The sequence below is a fragment of the Lycium ferocissimum genome, chromosome 2 (assembly GCF_029784015.1).
Source record: "Lycium ferocissimum isolate CSIRO_LF1 chromosome 2, AGI_CSIRO_Lferr_CH_V1, whole genome shotgun sequence".
NCBI classification, from domain to species: domain Eukaryota; kingdom Viridiplantae; phylum Streptophyta; class Magnoliopsida; order Solanales; family Solanaceae; genus Lycium; species Lycium ferocissimum.
Window position 1 is genome coordinate 60,710,652 of NC_081343.1, and position 22,554 is coordinate 60,733,205.

The window sequence follows — 22,554 nt, forward strand, 5'->3', positions numbered from 1 at the left end:
CTTTCTTCCATAACCAAGTTCTCCTATCTAAAATTTTCTTTCTCCTTTCCAAAGCTTCCTCTTCTTTAGTTCGAATCTTCCAATCTTAGTAACGATCTTGGGCTATGAGAAGGTTTCTCTAATTTACACTTCTTCCGCTTATATTTCTATACACATGGTATCGAGCCATAGCCATATACGTTGCACGGATATATTTTCAAGATTGGGTTAGTGGTCGATTCAATTATATTTTTCTAAATGGATGTGTGTGGTCGTGCTAATGGACTGGGATGGAATTATTGAACCAGTCCAACTACAAAGTATGGAAGACCTGTTTGGAGTCCTACCTTGTTGGTGAGGATTTATGGGAAGTTGTCAATGGGAGTAACACAAATCTTCCTGCCAATGCACTGGAAAATAATGACGCACGTAAGAAGTGGAGACGATTAATGCCAAGGCGGAGTTCATCACGAAGAGGTCCGTCTCTCGGTTTATTTGATCATATTATAAGGTGTAAATCGGCTGAAATATGGAGGACCCTTGATCGTTTGTTCAACAAGAAGGATGAAGCTCGGCTCTGATTTTGGAGAACGAATTGACAACACCATTCAAGGTAATCTTTCTATTCTTTGAGTACTTCTTGAAGATTAAAAACTTATGTTACGAAATATCTCTATTAAATCCGGACGAGGCTATTTCGAAGCACGAATGAGAAGAATTATCATTCGTGATTTGAAATCGAGAATATATTCCTTTTGTTACATCAATTCAAGGATGGGCTCGACAACCATCCTTGGAGGAATTTGAGAATTTGTTATCGTCACGGGAGTTATTAGCCAAACGGGTTGGCTGGTGTATACATCAAAGAAAGGTGAAGGAAATGCTCTTGCCGATAAGAGGAACTTTAAAGGAAAAGCAAAGAGATAGGCTACCTCTCTCTCCTCGAGGTGGTTCGAAGCTCGCCGGGGAAAGAAGGAAGAGTCTTCTAACAATCACGGTAAGAAGCCTCCCAAATGCTATCGGTGCGGCAAAATAGGACACATAAAAAGATATTGCCGAGTCAAAGAGAGTAATATGGCTCGGACCGAGAAAGTTCTTTGAAGAAGAAGAGGGCTGGGAAAGTGCTTTGTAGTTGAGACTCGAGCGGCCATGCCTTCCATCAATTTTTTGAAAAAAATTTGGATTGTGGATTCAATATGTGGGCACCATCTCACCGGAGATGAATCTAAATTTTCCAACTTCCGAAAATACAATGGTCGTGATGTCATTGTAACAGCAGATAACTCAGTTCATCATGTGGAGAAGGAAGGCTCTGTTGTCATCAACGAGAAGCAGGAGGACTCTATCACTCTCAACAGTGTCTTTCATGTTCCAGGTATGAGGAAAAATCTATTTTCAGTTGCAAATGCCATAGATCTTTGGAAGTTATCTATTATTTGGCCCACATACGTGAAGTTCCTTCAAAATATCAAAGAACTCAAGGCGATATCATTCATACCGGTAAGAGAGTTAATGATTTATATGTCTTATCTGCCTCTAATTCATATATTGAGAAGATGAGTAGTAATGATAATACATTAATATGGCATGCTAGACTTGGGCATCTTAGCATGGATAAATTAAAAGTTATGGTGAAATTCAATTTAGTAAAAGGATTACTAAACTTAAGCAACTTTGGTGGAGGAGAGATTTGTGAAGGATGTCAATACGGAAAGGCACATCGTCTTCCGTTTGATAGATCCTTGTCAAGATGCGGTCTTCTCCTCTAGAACTAATTCACGGTGATTTGATGGGGCCAACAAGAACTCCTTCATTTCTCCTAGCTATTCTTATATGTTAATTCTCATTGATGATTTTACTAGATTCACTTGGGTTTACTTTGTGAGGCATAAGTCGGAAGTTTTCAGCAAGTTTATGGAGTTCAAAGAAACGGTTGAAGGCGAGCTCGGTTCCAGAATAAGGCGGTTGCAGATTGATAATGGTGGTGAGTTCACTTACGAATAATTTCTCTCTTTGTCGTCGCGCATGGTATTAAAAGCTAACTTTGTCGTGCCGATACACCACAACAAAATGGAGTGGTAGAAAGAAAGATTCAACACTTAACCGAGACATGTAAAAGTTGGCTTCATGCCAAAAATTTACCTAGAGCCTTATGGGCTGAAGGTATGAAATGTGCAACATATGTGATCAACAGGATGCCGCTTTCTCCAAACAACATGAAGTTACCCTATGAATTAATGTTTGGAGAAAAGCATAGCATCAAACACCTAAGAGTTTTTGGCTCTATTTGTTATGTGCATATCCCAGATTCTCAACGAAGCAAGTTGGATGCCAAGGCAAGGAAATGCATCTTTGTTGGATATGATGAAAGGAAAAGGGGTTGGAAGTGCATGGACCGAAAACTCATCGCTTCATTATTTCTCGTGATGTCGTATTTGATGAAGTCTCCTCGTATTATGGAGCGATTCCTTCGGAAAGGAGAGGGTTTTAAAATCTTGAATCCTGGAGTTTCAACCTTACCCATCACAGATGTTTTCTCGGATAGTACAGCTGCAGAGGAGCTAAAAGAAAGGGGGAGCCCGGGAAATCAACAATATGAAGCTCAACAAGAAGATAATTCACGTGATTCACAAAGACCAAGAAGAACTATTATTAAGCCAGCCCGCTTCAGAGATGAAAATTTTGTTAGTACATATTCTTGCTTCTTTGCAGGACCAATTGACGATGAAGAACCTTCCTCGTTTGAAGAAGCTAAAGGAGTCAAAGAGTGGGAGCTTGCTATGAATGATGAAATGGAGGCTTTAATGAAAAATCAAACTTGGAGCCTTGTACCAAAGCCCAAAGACGTACAACCCATATTTTGCAAATGGGTTTACAAAATTAAAAGAAGAGCAGATGGCAGCATAAACAGATATAAAGCAAGGCTAGTTGCTCGAGGATTTTCACAAAAGTATGGTGAAGACTACGAAGAAACCTTCAGTCCGATGGCTAAGATGATCTTAGTTCGAGTTGTATTAGCCATGGTAGCATCGTACCGTTGGAAATTATGGCAACTTGACGTGAAGAATGCCTTCTTGTATGGGGAACTTGACAAAGATATCTATATGGATCAACCACCCGGGTATGCCTCTAACTTATATCCCGATTATGTACGCAAGCTTAAGAAAGCACTTTATGGACTCAAGCGAGGCTCCACGAGCACGGTATGGAAAAATTGCACAATATCTACATTTTTTTTGTGGATATGCCGCATCACATTGATCCTAGCTTGTTTGTTAAAAAACATGGAGACTTGTATGTTGTTGTTCGTTATATGTGGATGACATGATAATAACGAAACAATGATGATGAAGTTGCGAGGCTTCAAGAGATGAGCTTGCCATAAGATTTGATATCAGAAGGCCCGGGAGAGCTACATCATTTTCTTGGCTTAGAGGTGACAAACACGAGCAAAGGATCTTTGTTACCCAAGAAGGGTATGCCAAGAAGCTTGTTGACGGGTTTGGGATAAAACAAAGCAAAAAGTGCTCTCTCCTCTCGAGACTAGCACGAGGTTAAGGCGTGAAGAAGGCTCACTTCTTGCGGATCCCAAGCCTTTTCAAGCTGTTGTTGGAAGCCTTTTGTATTTGACTATTACAAGGCCAGATATTGCTTTTTCTGTTGGATATGTAAGCAGATTTATGCAATCACCAAGAAAGCCTCACTTGGAAGCTGCAAAGAGGATTTTGAAATACATCAACTCAACATCAAATATGGGCCTACTCTTCCAAAAGAATAATAATTTGGTATTAACTGGATATACTGATGCCGATTTTGGTGGTGATCGGATGATCGAAAATCTACGTCGGAGCTATATTTTTCTTTGTGGTGGAACAAGTGTTTCTTGGTGCGACAAGAAGCAAGACTCGCTTTCTTTATCAACTACGAAGCGGAATATAAATGACGGCTCTTGCATCGCCAAGAATGTGTATGGCTCCAAAGACTTGTCAAGATTTGCATCTATCTATATCAAAGCCAATCAAGCTATTTTCGGAGACAATCAAAGTACCATCAAGCTTGCAAACAATCTGGTATTCCATGCCAGAACTAAGCACATTGAGGTGGAACATCATTTCATCAGAGAAAAAGTTCTTGATGGAATACTTTGGAAGTGCGAAGTCAGGAGAATATTGCTGATATCTTCACCAAGTCACTTCCTAAAGCTTCATTCGAGTTCTTTCGCGACAAGCTTGATCTAGTTCCAAAAATTCACTTTAAGGGGAGTGTGAAATTATAAAGTAGATTTTTTGGAACTACAAAAAATCCTAGATATTTAGTAATGATTAGAATAGCCCAAGATAGTATCTTGGATAAATATCTTGAAGAGATTTCTAGTAGTCTACAGAGAATTGCAAGAAGATAAGGTTTTTAGATTTTCTTATAGATGTATCTAGAAGAATGTCTAGAACCATCCTTAGACAAGTATAAATAGGAGTGGATTTGATCATTTGTAACCAAGTAATTCAAGTAATTCAAGAAAGTCTTTCTTCCATAACCAAGTTCTCCTATCTAAAATTTTCTTTCTCCTTTCCAAAGCTTCTTCTTCTTTAGTTCAATCTTCCAATCTTAAGAACGATCTTGCCAGCAGGGTTTCTCCGATTTACTTTTCTTCGGCTATATTTTATCATGTCATGAACTTCGGGTGATGAACTTAATACAATCATATCATTACCAGCTATGATCTAAACTCAAAATTATGACAAAATCTTGTAGGAATTTTGTACCTTTGTCTGATTTACCAAACAAATTACTACAGTATTTTTTAGGCAAGTGACGCACGTGTTCTGGACAGGACCTTTCATCTTCATGCACATATCTAGTTTACAGCCATCACGTATTGTTTTTTGTGGAACAAATTGACATATAAATCTTCCAAAAATTGATGATAAGGATCAAGATTTTGAATGTTTTTTCCACTAGCATTCCTAATAATGAAATGGACACTCATCCATCGATACCCCACCCAAAAAGAAAATGAAAAATAGGTTCCATCAATCTAGAAGACAATTACACTTGAGCTAAATATTCAGTCTTCTCAAAATGATGTTAAAAGATTCTTTTTAAAAAATAAAACCTTGTCGAGGGTGTGGGGTAGGAGAGGTTGTTGTAATTGGTTTGCTACCTTTACATAGAAATATTTTTGGCTGAGATAATATAATAGAGGGAAAGATGTGGGTTACATAATAAATCGTAGGGAAGCAGCATGTTTGGAGAAATTAGGGTGAAATGGTAAAGAACAAGTTAGTTTTGTCTGGTTTGAATTAGTGGGTTTTGCTCAAAGGGCATGATGTTGATAGGCAGCTTGTTCTTCATCTTTACTGTTGGTAAATAGACAATCTCATCCCTCTCTGCCACCCATCTGTTCATCACACAATGGAAAGTGATTGCTCATTAGCCTTCACCAATTCTTGCCATTATTACTCATATTATTTCAAACACTAATATCTTTGGCCCTTAGCTACTTGGTTTTAAGAAAACAGAATACTATTCCTACTTTTTCTTTTTGGTATTACAAAACTATATCTCAATCCCGAGCTACTAGAAATATATTTGCTTTTTCTTTTTCCGGGGTCATGGTTTCTTAGAGAGCGAGTTTACCTGTAGGTGGTGACGAGATGGTGGAGGAAAATGGAGATTTCAAGCCTTGAAAGTTCTAAACCAGGACACAGCCTCTGTCCTCCACCAAATGGTGTAAATGTGCTGCTGGTCACAGCAACTCCAGCTTTCTGACAAGCCAAAAATTAGTTAGAATTCTGATTATTAGTGAGACAAGTTAGATTCATCCATTTCACATCTTTGGGAAGTTAACATATACTTAGAATTTAGTGATAGCTATGAATAACAATAAAAAGGACCGAAAAGCAATGTCTCTGAAGAAGATGGTATTTGATATTGCAACTTTAGACTGCTTAACAAATCTCTGAGGAGTTGAATAAACTATAGTGATTTCATCTCAACTAGACACAACATGATCTAAGTTTTTTGTTTCTTCTAATAATTTGTTTTAGGGGTGGGGAGGCCTAGGTTCCTATGACAGCGAAGAAGGAAGTAAGACTAGGATTATAGCTCTATTACCAAAGGCTATAACTCTACCAGTGCATAGCCACGCAATAATCAAGGTGGTTTAAGCTTAGGTAATAGGACTGTTGAGAATGAAAGTTTTAAAAGAAAAGCTGACCTGCCATCTGGAGGGATCAAAATTGTATGGATTTTCATAATTTTCTTCATCCATGTGAACTGAAGTGAAGGATGCCAAAACACACCATCCTTTTGGTATCAAATGCCCTGGCAACAACCCCAACATATATTAAACACTACAATCTCGAGTTAGTTTTATGGATAGTCACTCAACTTTTACTTTATTGCCCTAAAATTAAACTATTTTTTGTAAAACATAATAAAGCAGCTACAATAGTTAGGAGGCCTAAACACAGAAGGGAAATGCTGGATCATAAAGAAAAGAAAACAGACATTTGATTTTGACATCTTTGAGAGCTTTTCTCCATACTGCATTAATGATATTTGCCAATCTCAAGGTTTCACTGATAACCTGCCATTCCATAACAATGGATCTTAATATTCTCTTTCTTGTGAATTTCAAGATTTTGATATTGATAGGATATTCGGCCTTCTTTTTAAAGGACCAAAAAACAGGATTACAAATAATCTTCTTTCGTTGAGACAGTTCTCAAGGTTAGGGTGATACTGTGAGTACATCTAATAGGACTTGCATTTACATGTATATAGTGAACAGTGAACACTAGACTGAAAAAGTATCACAATTTATTTATAGCATAAAAATGGAAACTAACATTCTGAGTGAAGGGCAATGACATATAATGTGTCCAACTATAATCCTCACAACAACTTACCTTCAGCTGCTTCAATTCCAAATTCTCCTCCTGCAATCATTCCAGGAAAACAACAATTATGTGATAAGAAAAGGAAATAAGACTAAGAAGCTACCTTTCGAATCAAAAAGTAGGCTACATATACGTCTGCACATCATTAAAATGTCCAATATATGTATTATAGTATAATGTTATTTGGTCTACATTGAGTACAATGTAGATTAACTGTATGTCTTTTTTAATTTTTTTTTTTTAAATCGGTGAGGATTTATTTCGACGATCCTAACTTATTTGGATTCTTTCTAATTTTAACCTTGAATTTCACATTCTTGGTCATAAAATCTCATGAGGATTTAATATAATCTACATACTATAAAATAATTAATTTGTATGCTTAATAGACTCTATGGTATAATATATTTGAGTTTTGGATCGTATAGTTTTCAGCATAGCTATGCCTCAACTTTTGTCTTCTCCAATAATAGAGAATAATCCCTGGAGTAACACTACCGCGTATTGTGTAAAATAATTTTCCAACCCTTATCTTACCCAAACTGAACTGTCACTCTATCAATAGAACATGTAATATAGATGTATTAACATGCGAAGGAGAAAGTAAAAGAAACAAAAAGAAGAAAAAAAGAGTGTGTGGTAGGCACAAGTTTCAACAAGAAAAGCACACGGGTTGTAAATGAAGTTGATCCACAACAGACAGCCCTTAAATCAAAATCGTGCGGCTGCAATATCGTCTTCCATACTTCCCTTTCTTTTATTTATTTAAATTAAAAAAGTTGTGTGTGTCCCAAATTTTGAAAATGACTTGGTAGAAAAGGTCAAAAAGATAAATTAAATAAAAGCAGAAAATGTTTAACAATCATGCGACTGTGACATTTAATTCGGGTCCGCAACTTAAATGACCCAAAAAGTAAGATTTGAGACCAAATAACTCATTACATAAAAAAGTGATAGAAGTATCTTTTGAGCATAAACCTTTTGCCGAGAGGTAACTTTCCCAGCGAAACTCTATGAGCTCCTTTATTTTTTATTTATTTGGTTTAATCTATTATCTTCACTTCCACGGCCCACTTATGCCCCTCAAGTTGATGCTATATTGGGAAATGGATTTAGATTGTATGATTTTGTTGTTTTTTGTTGTAGGGCCAAAAACCCACCACTTTTGACCGTGTGGAAATAATTAGTGAGGAAGGTATGTAGTGACTTAAAGTTTAAAGTTCTTTTATGATTACATAAAATATGTTTGTATTTTATTTTGTTTGTATTTCTCTATCATAGTTCACTACTTGATGGATGCTATTGCAGACAGTTTTAATTGGGGAGAAGGGGAAAGAAAGGAAACATACCGAGTGAAGAGAGCTCTTTAAAATTTCTGAATTTATTAATTACTCCGACTTTGATGTTCTAAAAAAATTATGTACTTCCTCCGTCTCAATTTACTTGGTCACTTTTGATTTTACACTTGTATTAAAAAATCATAAATAAGAAGGATATTTTTACTGATTTATCCTTATCTCTCTTCAATTAATTGCACTCCAATCAATATTGGTTACTTTAAAAAACAATTAATGTTAGGTGTAAAGTTGGAAAAACTTAGTTAATTCCATTTTGATTTTGTAAATGGACAAATATTTATAGTAATGTGGTCAACTAATATGGGACAGAGGGAGTACGTTTTTATTTAAATAAAATATTATACTTATTTGACAAGTCTCTATTCATCAATATTATTTCTATTTTCAGTTCTTTTGTGGATAATTTTAAGATTGTGTAAAATTGATAGGGACCTAAAAATATAATATTAACATAAAATGCACATAAGATAATATATTAATTAACATAAAATGCACATAAGATTATGTTAATATTATATTTTTTTGGTATTATTTTCTTAATGATAATTAGTTATCTTAATCTTTATAATCGTTTATTAATAACTTGTGCGATGTCCTAAATTAATTATGAAAAGAATCTCGACATATTCGAAATAAAGTAATTCCTTAACTAAGATAATAAAGGCTAAAATAACTAATGCCTTGACTAATATTAATTAAATAGACTCCTAATATAGAAAAGAAAACAAGAAAAAAAGAGAAAGAAAAGTAAACAATGAAGAATCTTTACGTTTCGATGGATTTCTAATGACAACTGACCTGATTACCCAATATTTTACAAGAAGTCCATGAAGTAATTTCTTTTTCCCTTTCTCTTGCTTTTTGTATTACAAATTGAAGAATCAAAACTATATAACTTATATAGAAGAGTGGGTAAGCTACAAGGATCGACATGGCTGTATTTTGAGATTAAAATTCATTTTGAAGCCATCTTGGCCATTTCACGAGAAGCCATGCATTGGATGCTCTTTTTGTTTTTTTTATGGGATCAATTATTGTTTCATTTATTTAAGCATAACATATATACATAAGGTAACCTTTTTTATTTTGTGTCATTTGAAAGAAAACTTTCAGAGATAAGGTTAATTAATTTTACTTGCACATTTGTTTATTGTACAAAATTAATAGAATAATAAAAAATGTGTTAATAAATATTTAAAATATTTTATATTATCTATTAATTAAATTTCAAATAAATTTATGTTTAAAGTGTTGGAAATTATTACTAATAGTCGGTATATCTTATTCAGTAAGTTTTATTCATTTCTTATTAATTAGTTTTGAAAGATATATGTGTCAAAAATGTTTATTCTCTATTTAGTCAGAAGGGTGAATAAAGCTATTCAAAAAAAATATGTTCTTCTTTATTAAATTTCATAAAAATAAATAAATAAAAGCTTCTAATTTATAATTTAATTTACTTTTTAATAATTAGATTTTGCTATACTTAGTTATAGATCCTCAGAGGGGTGCAGGTGTAGAATTTCATACTATAAAGGATATAAGTGTTTGATTTTAAAATATGAGGGGTGCATTCGAAATTGAGTCATAATAAGTTCATAAAATAGTATAGCTAAACTTAGAGAATATTTAGATTGAACTCAAAAAACACGAAGGTGCGTGTACACATATTTCATTAAAAAGGGATTAAAATCTAGTTGGTGAGAGAGAGGCAACAAGGAAAAAGAATTATACTCGACTAATGGAATTTGAACATTTCACTTCAATCGTGAAAGGAAAGGAGCTCACCAAAGTTAGAGCTCAACCCGTACCTGAAAATATAAGAATATAACAAATGTTATTTGAATTGTAATTGGGTTTATGTAACCAAACGTTCATAATTTTATCACTAAACCGACTCATTATATTTTTCGTATTAGGCCCGTGCTTGCACGGGTTTACCATATCTAGTATATTAGAAGAGCCAATCAATCCAGTGGATCGACTTCTAGCCAATAATTTTCAAATTGTGGGCGTTATTGACAACATTTACCTTGGAAATAGTACATTATTTTTCATCTTTTCTTTCTATTTGGTCCTAAACTCTTCTATATCTTCTTTTCATTAAATTCTTCGGTAAAAATATGCTACTAAATATCTAAAAGATTTTATATCTACTAATAAAAATACAAATAGATTACATGTTTAAAGTGTAGAAAATTAATACTTATAGTCACTATATTCTATTAAGTACGTTGTGTTCATTTCTTATTAATAAGTTTTGACATATACGTGTTTCAAAAATGTTTCTTTTCTATTCTAATCAAATGCATGAATAAAGATGTTCAAAAAAATATCCTTTTTTGTTAAATTTAATAAAAATAAATACGCAAAAGCTTCTTATTTATAATTTTAATTTAATTTTTAATAATTAAATTTTAATATACTTAGTTATAGGTATGCCTCATAGGGAGTGCAGACGTAGAATTTTCATAGTATCGGGGGTATAAGCGTTTGATTTTAAAATATAAGGAGTGTATCCGAAATTGATTCGTAATAGGTTCATAAAATGGTAAAGTTAAACTTAGTGAAAATTAATAGAAGAAATTTAAAAAACAAAAAGGAGGATTTAGTTTGAACCCAAAAACACTATAAAAAGTAATCCTGTAATTACGGGGTGTAATTACACCCAATTCTCAACCCTCCCGTGAGAATTGGAGAGTGTAATTACCTCCTCCTAATTACACCTAATTACATGCTAACCAAGTAATTACTTGGCCTGACAAATATGTCAAACTGTGTAATTACACTTAATTCTAATTACAGGGGTGGCTTTCCAAACAAGCCTCTAGATGTGTGTACACATAGTTCTTAAAAAACGATTAAGATATAATTGGTTTGTACTTTTTTCTTTATTTTATATTTGGAGAGAGGAGAAAATAAGGAAAAGGAATTATACGCTACTAATGCAATTCGAACCCTTCACTTCAATCGTGGAAAGCAGAGAGCTTGCCAAAACTAACGCTCAACTCATTAGTTCGTACCTGAAAAATATAGGACTCTAGCAAATGCCATTTCAACAAATTGACATGGCTGCTTCTAGCCAATAATTTTCAATTTGTGGGCATTATTTACTTTGACAACATTTACCTTGAAAATAATACATTATTTTTCACCTTTCCTTTCTATTTGGTTCTAAACTCTTCTAGATCTTCTTTTCATCATTTTCTTTAGTGAAAAATATGTTACTAAATATTTAAAAGATTTTATATCTGCTAATAAAAATACAAATATATTACATGTTTAAAGTGTAGAAAATTACTACTTATAGTCACTATATTCTATTAAGTACGTTGTGTTCATTTCTTATTAATAAGTTTTAAAATATACGTGTTTCAAAAATGTTCTTTTCTATTTTAATCAAATGCGTGAATAAAGATATTTAGAAAAATATCCCTTTTTATTAAATTTAATAAAAATAAATACACAAAAGCTTCTTATTTATAATTTTAATTTACTTTTTAATAATTAAATTTTAATATACTTAGTTATAGATATACCTCATAGGGAGTGCAGACGTAGAATTTTCATAGTATTGGGGGTATAAGTGTTTGATTTTAAGTGTATCCGAAACTGAGTCGTAATAAGTTCATAAAATGGAAAAACCAAAAGGAGGATTTAGTTTGAACCCAAAAAACACTAAGATGTGTATACACAAATTTCTTAAAAAACGATTAAGATATAATTGGTTTGTACTTTTTTCTTTATATTATATTTGGAGAGAGGGACGAAATTAAGGAAAAGGAATTATAAGCTACTAATGCGATTTGAACCCTTGCCTTCAATCATGGATGGCAAGAAACTCGTCACTTCAATCATGGAAGGCAAGAAACTCGTCAAAACTAGTGCCCAACCAATTAGTTTGTACCTGAAAATATAGGACTCTAGCAAATGCTATTCGAATTGATTGAATTATAATTGTGTCTATGTAATAATACTTTCATAAATTTGTTACTAAACTGACTCATTTTTCGTGTTGGGCCCGTGCTTGCACGGGCTTACCATCACCTAGTTAAAGAATCAAATCAAAGGCGGCTCAAGTGTGAGACCTTTGCTTTAAGCCGCCAAAATTTTGAGGTTCTAAAAATTTTTTAATGGTGGAAAAAACTACTTACTTTTTGACTGAAATATTTTAGAACTTTGAACTAAACTACTCCAATGTTCATGTTAATGAATAAATTTGTTTTACAACAACATCCAAGGTAATGTATTGAAAAGACATGGCTAATACTTAGTAACTTGAGTTAATCTTTTCTATAATAATTAATAACTTAGTATGTGAAGGAAAAGATATTACACTAAAAATAACAAGTATATAAAAATAAAAACCACAGCACTGTTTTTTTTTTTTTTTTTGGTATGTGTATACACAAAGGGCATCAGATTAAAAAAATTTCTTTAGCCACAAATTTTATTGGACGACTTTGGGCTACATTTGAATATCAATTGTTTCCTTAGATTTGTGAAAAAAGGTCAAAGATCATTTTCTTGTATTAATTTCTTCAAAAAGAAATATGGGAAGTAAAGTAAAAAATCATTTTGTTGTATGGATTTCTTCAAAAAAGGAAAGGAAAAGAAATTCTAAAGTTAAGAGGCATATTTCAAATTTTTCGTTAACCGCTATTTTAAAACTGGTTAACAAAAACACCTTTATAAATTAAAAGATAATGTTCGCCCACCGTGGTGCTCGAACCCACGACCACAAGGTTAAGAGCCTTGCGCTCTACTAACTGAGCTAGACGGGCAGGGGCGGATCTATGTGGGAGGGTCGGGGTGCCGTTGAAATTTTGTATATACATGTATGTACGTGTAAGAAATAGTATAAGTATTAAGCGTGCCAACCCCACTAATATTGGAACGATAGTGTGAGTGGCAAGAATCAAGTTTTTCTCCTTATAGACCCGAGTTCGATTCCTATTGTTTTAGTTTTTTTTTTTTTTTTTTTTTTTTTAAAAAGTTCGATTCCTATTTAGTACACTTATTTAGGACCCACATTCTCACAATTTATTTAAGACCCACACTCTCACTCTCAGCCCCTCTCATCTTTTTCCTCTCTCCTATTTTCTATTGTGGGTCCGACTATTTATAAACTAGTGTTAGCGTACGTGCGTTGCATGTGAATTTAGTTTCTCTTAAAAAAATGTGTATATAATTTATAATAAGAATGAATTATGAGTATAGAGTTGAATCTATAATAAGAATTATGAGTATAGAGTTGAATCTATAATAAGAATTGAATACATTTGAGAATTTTATCATACTATACAATAATTGGTTCACATGTTTTAAATTGTATTTGCACTGCTCGTAACCATAAAAGTTAAAGAGTGTGGCAAAACTCAAGCTATGCAAAGAGCCTCTAAAGAAATTAATGCACAATCATATGGGAAGCATTGACAGGAGAGTACAAGAGGCAAGGGAGCGGCTGCAAATTATTCAGACACAAGTGACCCAAACAGTGCAACATGGGGTGGATCCGGAATTAGTCCAACAGGAGAAAAATGCTTTAGCAGATCTGCAACGATGGTTAGAACTTCAGGAGAAGACTTTAAAGTAAAAATCTAAAGCACATTGGATCAGCTCAGGAGATGGAAATAATAGGTATTTTTTCACATGTATGAAGGCACGGTCCAACTTCAATAGTATATCAGTGTTGAAAGATGGAGCTGGAAGAACACTGGTGAAACATGAGGAGATAGAAAATGAGATATTGAAGTTCTATAAGGCACTACTTGGCACTCAAGCAGACCGTCTACCTGCTATTGATGTCAGAGTTATGAGGAAGGGACCTAAACTAACTCTAACACAACAACGACAGCTATGCGCACCTGTTACTCAAAAGGAGATTAAAAGAGCATTATTTGACATTGATGAAAATAAAACACCTGGGATTGATGGCTTCAATTCTTGTTTTTTCAAAAAAGCATGGGTTATAATTCAAAAAGAGGTTTGCACGGCTGTGCAGGAATTCTTTCAGGAAAATAAACTTCTCAGAGCAGTAAACAATACTGTCGTGACTTTGATTCCCAAAACTTCTCACCCTGAGACAGTTCGGGACTTTAGGCCTATTGCTTGCTGTTCTACCATGTACAAGATAATTTCAAATAGAATCAGAGGGGTGATAGATGGACTGGTAGGACCAAACCAGTCAGTGTTCATACCAGGGAGAGTCATATCTGATAACATCTTACTTAGACCTGAGCTGGTCAAGGGGTACACAAGGAAACATATTTCCCCAAGATGTATGATAAAAGTTGATATCCAAAAGGCTTATGACTTAGTTGAGTGGTGCTTCATTCAGCAAATACTGACAGAGCTAGGATTTCCTGAGCAGATGGTGAGATGGATCATGTTATGTGTGCAAACTGTCAGTTACAGCTTTCAAATTAATGGCATTTTATCAGACAACATGTTAGCCAGAAGAGGGTTGAGACAGGGGGATCCCATGTCTCCCTACTTGTTTGTCCTTCTGATGGAGTACTTGAACAGATGCCTTGGCACATTGAAAGAGGAACCTGATTTTAACTATCATCCGAGATGCCAAAGACTGGGGATTACTCACTTATGTTTTGCTGATGATCTCCTCATATTTACAAGAGGAGATGTAGGATCTGTCCAATTGCTAATGGATAGATTTGACGTGTTCTCCGAGGCATCAGGTTTGAAAGCAAATATGCAAAAGAGTCAAGTTTACTTTGGGGGGTGGACAATGATACTAAGGATGTAATTATTTCTGTACTTGGGTACGAGATAGGTGAATTACCTTTCAAGTACTTAGGAGTGCCATTATCTACAAAGAAACTCACGGTAGCTCAATGTCAACCGTTGGTGGACAAAATCACAGCAAGAATCACATCATGGATGGCTAAAGGATTGTCTTATGCAGGTAGAGTCCAGATGATTAGATCAGTCTTGTTTGGCATTCAAGCATATTGGTCCCAACTCTTTCTCTTGCCTCAAAAAGTGATCAAGCTCATAGAGGTAACATGCCGAAGCTACCTATGGACAGGAGAGGCCACCATCTCAAAGAGGGCACTGGTTGAGTGGGAAAAAGTATGCCTTCCTAAGGATGCAGGGGGCTTGAACTTCATCAACCTTAAGGTATGGAATCAATCAGTGATATGCAAATTATTATGGGCTCTTAGTCAACAGAAGGAGAAACTCTGGATCACATGGGTACATATATATTGCATCAAAAATCAAGATTGGCTGACCATGGTAGTGCCTAAACAGGCCTCGTGGATGATCAGGAAGATATTTCACATGAGGAAATTCTGGCCAGTGCTTATAAGCAACCAAAAACTACTTAGCAGGGGCAAATTTCAGATTAAAAATGCTTATAAGATGCTGTGGGGGGATGTCACGACAGTACCATGGAGAGGACTAGTGTAGGGCTGTGCATAAATACCGAAAAACCGAACCGAACCGAACCGAAACTTCAACAAACCGAACTAGTTTGGTTTGGTGTTTGGTGTCCAACGTCAAAAAATCGAAACCAAAATAGCCGAACCGAAGTTTGATAAAACCGAACCGAAAAATCGAACGAGCACCAAATTTAATACATTACCCAAAAAAAATTAAAATAATCCAGGCCCATTAAGTTTAAAGCAAAAAAAACCCAATTGTAATAAGTTCTCTTTTGCATTTGTATCCCTAATTTTCCACTTCAATTGAGAAAATCAAATATCCTTAACAAAGAAAGGTAACTAGATGTTTCTTTAGATTACCGTATGTCCTTATATATATTTTCTTAATTATTCTTACGGTATGTATATAACACCTTGTAATCCTATATCATGATTATAGTTTTTGATTTTGTGTATCCCGTTTGTTTGATTTTGATTTCAATTTATACGTTTTATGTTTTATTGCTTTTGAGAATATGAATTAGTGTCAATGGAATCGCTTCTAATATTATATCAAAAAAACCGAATTGAAAAAACCAAAACCGAACCGAACCGAACTTTAAAAAACCGAAAGAACCGAACCGAACTAGTTTGGTTCGGTGTTCGGTGTCCACCTTCAAAAAACTGAACCGAAATAGCCAAATCGAAGTTTGATAAAACCGAACGCCCATCCCTAGACTAGTGTGCCACAATGTAGCTTGTCCAAAACATGTTTTTATTCTCGGCCGGCACTCTCGGCGAGAATACGTACCAAAGACCGCTATGAAAAGGGAACGGGCATGATAGAACTGTGTACTTTGTGACAATCAACAGGAGACTTTAGAACATCTTTTTTTTGAATGCACATATTCACAGGAGGTTTGGCAGAAGATATTGAATTGGTTGGGTTGGCAACGCAGTATTTTAGCATGGGCATCGGAATGGCAATGGGTACAGCAGCACAGCAAGTCGAAAAGGGCAAGAAATGTGTTACTAAAGGCTTCTTTTGCAGGCGTGGTGTATGAACTCTTGTGTGAACGGAACTCTCGAGTATTTCAAAGCAAGAGGATTACTACGGATAGGTTAATACATATGATACAAACCAATATATGCATACGAGTTAGGGGGATAGGTTAATACATATGATACAAACCAATATATGCATACGAGTTAGGGGAAATAGGAACCTTTTTGATACAATCTGTTCTTTATAGGATTTCTGTATTTTGGTAGGAGAGGAATCATAGGAAATATGAGATGAGCAACCGGGATATGGTGTGCTCTGGTTATGTACAAAAATACTTTGGTGATTAATAAAAATCTGTTAATTGCCAAAAAAAGAAAACTATAAAAATTAAAATTAAAATGTTTGATTCTTTATCGGATCATAAAAACCCACTTTACGAAGATCTTTTTCTTTCTTCGGGATCGAACATCTACTGCTAAATAGCCAGTAGATAATAGATTCTTTTAATATTTTGTCTAACCGTCGCTAAACAGAATTAGCGATGAATGTTGTTATTTAGCTATAGCAGTTGTCCATCGCCAATTCATGTTCTTTTAATAGAGGTATCAATACTTTAGTCATTTTATAATTACACTTCTCTAGGAAAACAACTTTGAAAGGAAAATTTAATTGTTAAAGCTAAAAGACGAATTACTGGTTTTGACGAAAATTCAGCTCGTCGAATACATAGAGAATTATTATGAAAAAGCTCAGATCAAAGTAGGGCTTCAAAAAAAGAATTAAAAGATAACTTACAATAATATCAAAAAGATTATTTACTCTGAATAGACAGTTAAAGCATGATAAAAAAACATGATTAATCTTCATTTGCTCCTATCCATTAGACTTTGTTTAAGCATGAAAAAATTGTGAAGAAGATCGAGAATCAACTTCCTTATAATATTTGTCTTTACCCTCAATTAGTTAGCAAAATACACTTGCTATAATGAAATCAAATAATAAAATATTTCAAAACAAAGTAAGCAAATTCGTAAAAGATTTATATTGTATAGGGAGAGAGAGGCGTGAGCACACTGCACAGACACACACGACACACTTTTCTTTCTACAAATTTTGTGAATTAAAATTTCTGATATAAATAAAAGAGGAGAATGATCTTTTAAGAAAGAAACAAATTATCTTTAAGTCCTAGAAAATTACTAACTTTTAAAAAAAGAGTTAGAAACTTTTATGCCAAAAATAATAATAGACGAAGGCATTTGAGAGTGTTTTTGGAAGAAATACTATTTTTCACATAAAACATAACGAATCTTTTAAAAAAGGGGAAATTATTTAAATAATGATTCTCTTTTAATGAGTCCATTTTTCAGACATGTTCAATTCCAAATATTCTTCAAATAACGTATTATTAAAAGAATTAAGATAACTTGAATGTTAGAAAATACACTATGGTACATATTATTATTCGAGCAGGATTGGTATTGTATTAAACTACATTCTTCGAAAACACAATAAGTCCCTCATACGGGTAAGCCCTATCAAATATGTAAAATTCATATAGCAAAATAATAATCTTTTGAACTAATACAATTGAAACATGGAAGACTTAAGTCATTGTGAATAGATTCATCCAATGTGAATTAGAAGTGGAGAAGTTCTACTGATTCCAAAGTAAAAAAGGACTCTTATGACAGTTATTATTTTGCCAAAAATAATGGTGAATTTGTTTTACTTTTTCAAAAAAATATTTTTCAAAGTAAAAAAGGACTCCATAAATAATGATTTATTGTAAAATTAAGTTAAAAGAGTAATAATAGTAAAGGATGAAAACAATAGAAATAGAGAGACAAGAGAGGAGAAATTTCTTATTCATCCAAATGTATTCAAGTGTTGTTCTCTTGTTTTAATATTTTATATTGTTACTTTGAGCTTGTTTTACAACACGTTATCAGCACGAAATGCTCACTCTTTGTCAAGAACGGTGGTAGGTGCTTTTTAATTTTCCTTTACTTGTTTATAACCTTTTGGGCCGTGATCAGTTTAGTAGTAAGCTTGAGCATTTGGTATGGATCTTATTAAATAATAGTAGTATTATAAAGGGAGTATGAGGTATGTGATCTCAAATTTAACTTTACTTTAATTTCTTTGGTAGGTTACAATAGTTTAAACTTAATTCATATATTGAATTCTATAAAGTATAGGCATAAAGTAATGGGATTAATTTTCTAGTAGTCGTCTATCGGTACTTTTCTGGAGTTTTCCAACTAAAGATGGTCTCGTTTAGTTCTAACGGTTGCGTAATGTTATCAACTTAATACTCATTTAATTGATGTTGTATAATTATTATTGAATTTATATGTTGATACACCTGCTTGTAGGATCGTTAGTTCTTTGTAACCCTTCGTTTCCCCATTTGCATCATGGATCATTAAGTTGTTTTATGTTATTTATGCTAATAATATTTGCGTTGTTGTTATTGTAGATAGTTGGTTTTATTTGAAAATGATTTCAAAGATTTGAATCCTTAATTATAGAAGTTCGTGCAGCAAATGCAAGGGCAAAGAACTCGAAGGGCCACGTGATTTATGTAAAGTGGTAATATTTTTAAGGCTCGTGGGTGAGTTTTATTGCACTTTGAACTATTATGCCATTGATTGAGAGGTTAAGACGTACGGTCGCGTCAAGATGATAAGACATCGAGTTTCCAGTACGATGCACTATGGTGATAATATAAGATATTGGGTTCAGTCTGCGTGATTTACGGCCTAACACGCCTTTGTATGGATAAGACGTTGGGTTTGAGTCCCGATGCACTATATTGATGATGTAATGATGACTAAGGCAAAATAATGTGCATGTGATGAAAAATTGTGAAGCTGCGTCACCTTTGAATTTGCTCCGTTCCTTGAAAGAGTGTTGTAACCGTGTATATAAGTACGAAAAGACAAATGGTTAAATGTTGGTATGGAGGGACAAAATAATAATCATCATCATTTTGGTAGTTATAAAAGGAAGAATATTATGAGTCCTTAAGTTGGTCCTTCCAAAGGTGAAGGTAACTTTTGCCTCAATGTGGTATGAAAGGTTATTGGACACGAGGTTGTCTGCGACCTAATTTGATAAAATTTTATAAATCCTCCATCAAAAGAAAGGAATACAATTTTAAGGTGATGTTGAGGTGAGTCATATAATTTTGAAAAATGTCAAGGCATGAGAATGGGCTTATAAGAGAAAATTTATGAAGCATGTATATATGACTATAGTCCGTTCCTCGAAGAGAATGTGACTTGTGATAAGCATTATGAATGCTCACCCATTTTTATAGTGAAATGTGTAAAATGATGGATAAGGACGTGCTCGTATGTGGTTGGATAAATACCACAACTCACCTCTACGGGAGGTTTGAGACAAAATAAAAAAAAATTATTTTGGAACAAAAGGTCATTGGTCACGTACTTTTAGTATGTCACAAATATTGTGGTATGTCTTATCATAAATTACCAAAGGAAAAAGTAAGAAATAAGTCTTGCTTATAAAGGTTTTGACCATGATCATAATGGCAATTATCCCTAAAAGGAGATTCACCATATGGATGGTGTTATGAAATATGTGGGAGTACATAATTAATTGAGAGCTCTAGAGAGGAATGAAATTGTTCATAATATTGGTGTTGTAGTAAGTCTCAAAAGAAACTTTTTAAGTTTCAAAGGCATTGGCCAAATATGAATTATATTGAGACTATAAATTATGGGAAGGTTTAATATCTTCATATTACTACAACTATAGCGGGTAAACAAAATGTATGTGTAATGTTGCTCGTTTTTCCTTCGAATTTGTACTACATAAATACAAACATGATGGAATCACATGCTGCAGAAGTTGGCATGACCGGTTGGCCATCCGGTTCAAGTGTGCTGCTTGTTCTCTTGATGAAAAATTGATTAATTTACCAGCTAAGGTTGGGATTGTATCCCATGATTTTGGAACGTATAAAAGGTGATATATATATGGGCCCAGTCACCTGCCATGTGGACCGGTTTACTATTATATGGTTTTAATAGATGCATCTATATTATGGTCACATGTGCATTTGGTATCAACTTGCAATTTGGTTTTTGCAAGATTGTTTGCTCAAATTGTTATATTAAGAGCATTGTTTCAAACTATGAAATTATTTTGATAATCTTTGGTTTATATAAAAGTTGGTTTAGCAGAAATTGTATGCCTCCAATTATAGCTAAAAAAATTGGTTATGAGAACAAAACTCCCAAAAAGAAATTTGGGATGAGATATGTTATTTCATATGTAGCAGCACTTGTAAGCATCAAGCCAACAAGTTATAATAAGTTCCCCTATCATAATTGGTTCAGGTTCAGGAACCAAATAATTCCCATCTAAAAATTTGAATGTGCAGTATATGATTTAATTGCTCCACCACAACGCACATAGATGGGTCCCCAAATAAGGTTGGGAGGTAAATGTTAGATTACCTAACATTAGGGGGAGGGATGATAAGCGGTTGGAAAATAAGGTATATGTAATGAATTATCGCTGGTATGATCCTCGTTTAAAAGATAATTCAAGTAAATTGCCAGACGCATTTGCTGACCCAAAAGTGAATATTATATCTTCGCTACAAATGCTCCAATTAGAATAAAGTCCTTAAAGGATGAGTCTATGGCGATAGACCAATTGGTATCAAAGGTAAAACTCCTTGAAGAAGGAGAGAAGCAAATGATCAAGATGATCATAATAATGAAGCAAGTGCTTTAAAGAGCACCACGACATAATACTTCATAAACATTGGGAAAGGTTCGAATTGCACAGAAATTGATATAAAAAAAAATGAAGAGATCTCGATAAGTTATGTCGCATTGGAACCGATATCAAATGACCGTCGACGGTATCTTTGAAATAATGTAGCGCTCGACATTATAAATGGTGATGAGGATCTTGAATTCAAATCTGTCAAAGAATGTGGATGATATAATGATTGGCCAAATAAATACGCAATTCAAGTATATTTTGTTTCAATTGGAAAAGTGATGTTTTGGACCTATTGTCCAAGGACTTTCCGAAGGTATAATGTCGATGGGGTACAAATGGGTTTACGTGCGAAAAGTAAAATGAGAAATAAAACCGTAAATATAAAGTATGGCTTGTGCCTTGTGGCATAAAGGTTTTTCGTGAAAGTCCTGACATTATTATATGGAGATGTATGTATTCTCCTGTGTTGGATGCAATGGGATTTCTTGTCAGTCTGGCAATATATGAAAATTTTGAATGCATATAATTAATGTTGTCAATATGGCTATATAGACAATGAAAGAAATCTATGAAGAATTTAATTTGTTCTGAAGAATATAAAGCTTTTAAAATAAAGCTTTAGCAAATCTTTATATGGGTTAAAGCGATTCCATTGAGTACCCCAATGGTTGTGATGTCGCTAGATATAAATAAAGATGACCTCATGCAAATAATGGGTATATTGGATTATATACTACAAAAGAAATATTTGATATAGATTTGTTTATCCTACCAAATATTATCAAGGTTTTGCTGATTATGTAAAATGCAGGACATTATTTGTACTATTACGTAAAGTTTGTTCTTCAAGCAAGTTACTTATTTGCATGTGAAGATACTGCCGCATTATTACGTTTGACATGTCGGTCAACTGTTGATACTTATTGAAGTCCTGCCAAGGTGATAGCTAATTACAAACTTGCATAGCTCAATTGAAAGAAGGATATAACAAAGGAGACAGAATACAACACATTTCGTCAAAGTTCTTTTCCAAACATGATCTTCAACAGAAAGGTGAAATAGATGTTCAACAAATACGCTCGATTGATAATTTGACGGATGTGTTCATTAAAGCATTAACAACCTCAACATTTGAGAAGCCGGTATACAAGATTTGG

General features: G+C 33.9%; 1 protein-coding gene and 1 non-coding gene across 2 annotated transcripts; both read right to left on the reverse strand.

The window, feature by feature from the left end:
- Window positions 1-4,897: 4,897 nt before the first annotated feature.
- Window positions 4,898-6,926, reverse strand: LOC132047828 (3-epi-6-deoxocathasterone 23-monooxygenase CYP90C1-like; the record flags this gene model as incomplete). Its single annotated transcript, XM_059438809.1, has 5 exons — window positions 4,898-5,377; window positions 5,617-5,744; window positions 6,197-6,303; window positions 6,490-6,568; window positions 6,831-6,926. Coding segments are annotated over 5 exons (528 nt in total), but the record flags the coding sequence as incomplete, so codon positions are not given.
- A 6,024-nt stretch (window positions 6,927-12,950) lies between these two features.
- Window positions 12,951-13,023, reverse strand: TRNAK-CUU (transfer RNA lysine (anticodon CUU)). Its single transcript has one exon. It is a non-coding gene; the product is annotated as a tRNA-Lys (tRNA).
- Window positions 13,024-22,554: the final 9,531 nt, after the last annotated feature.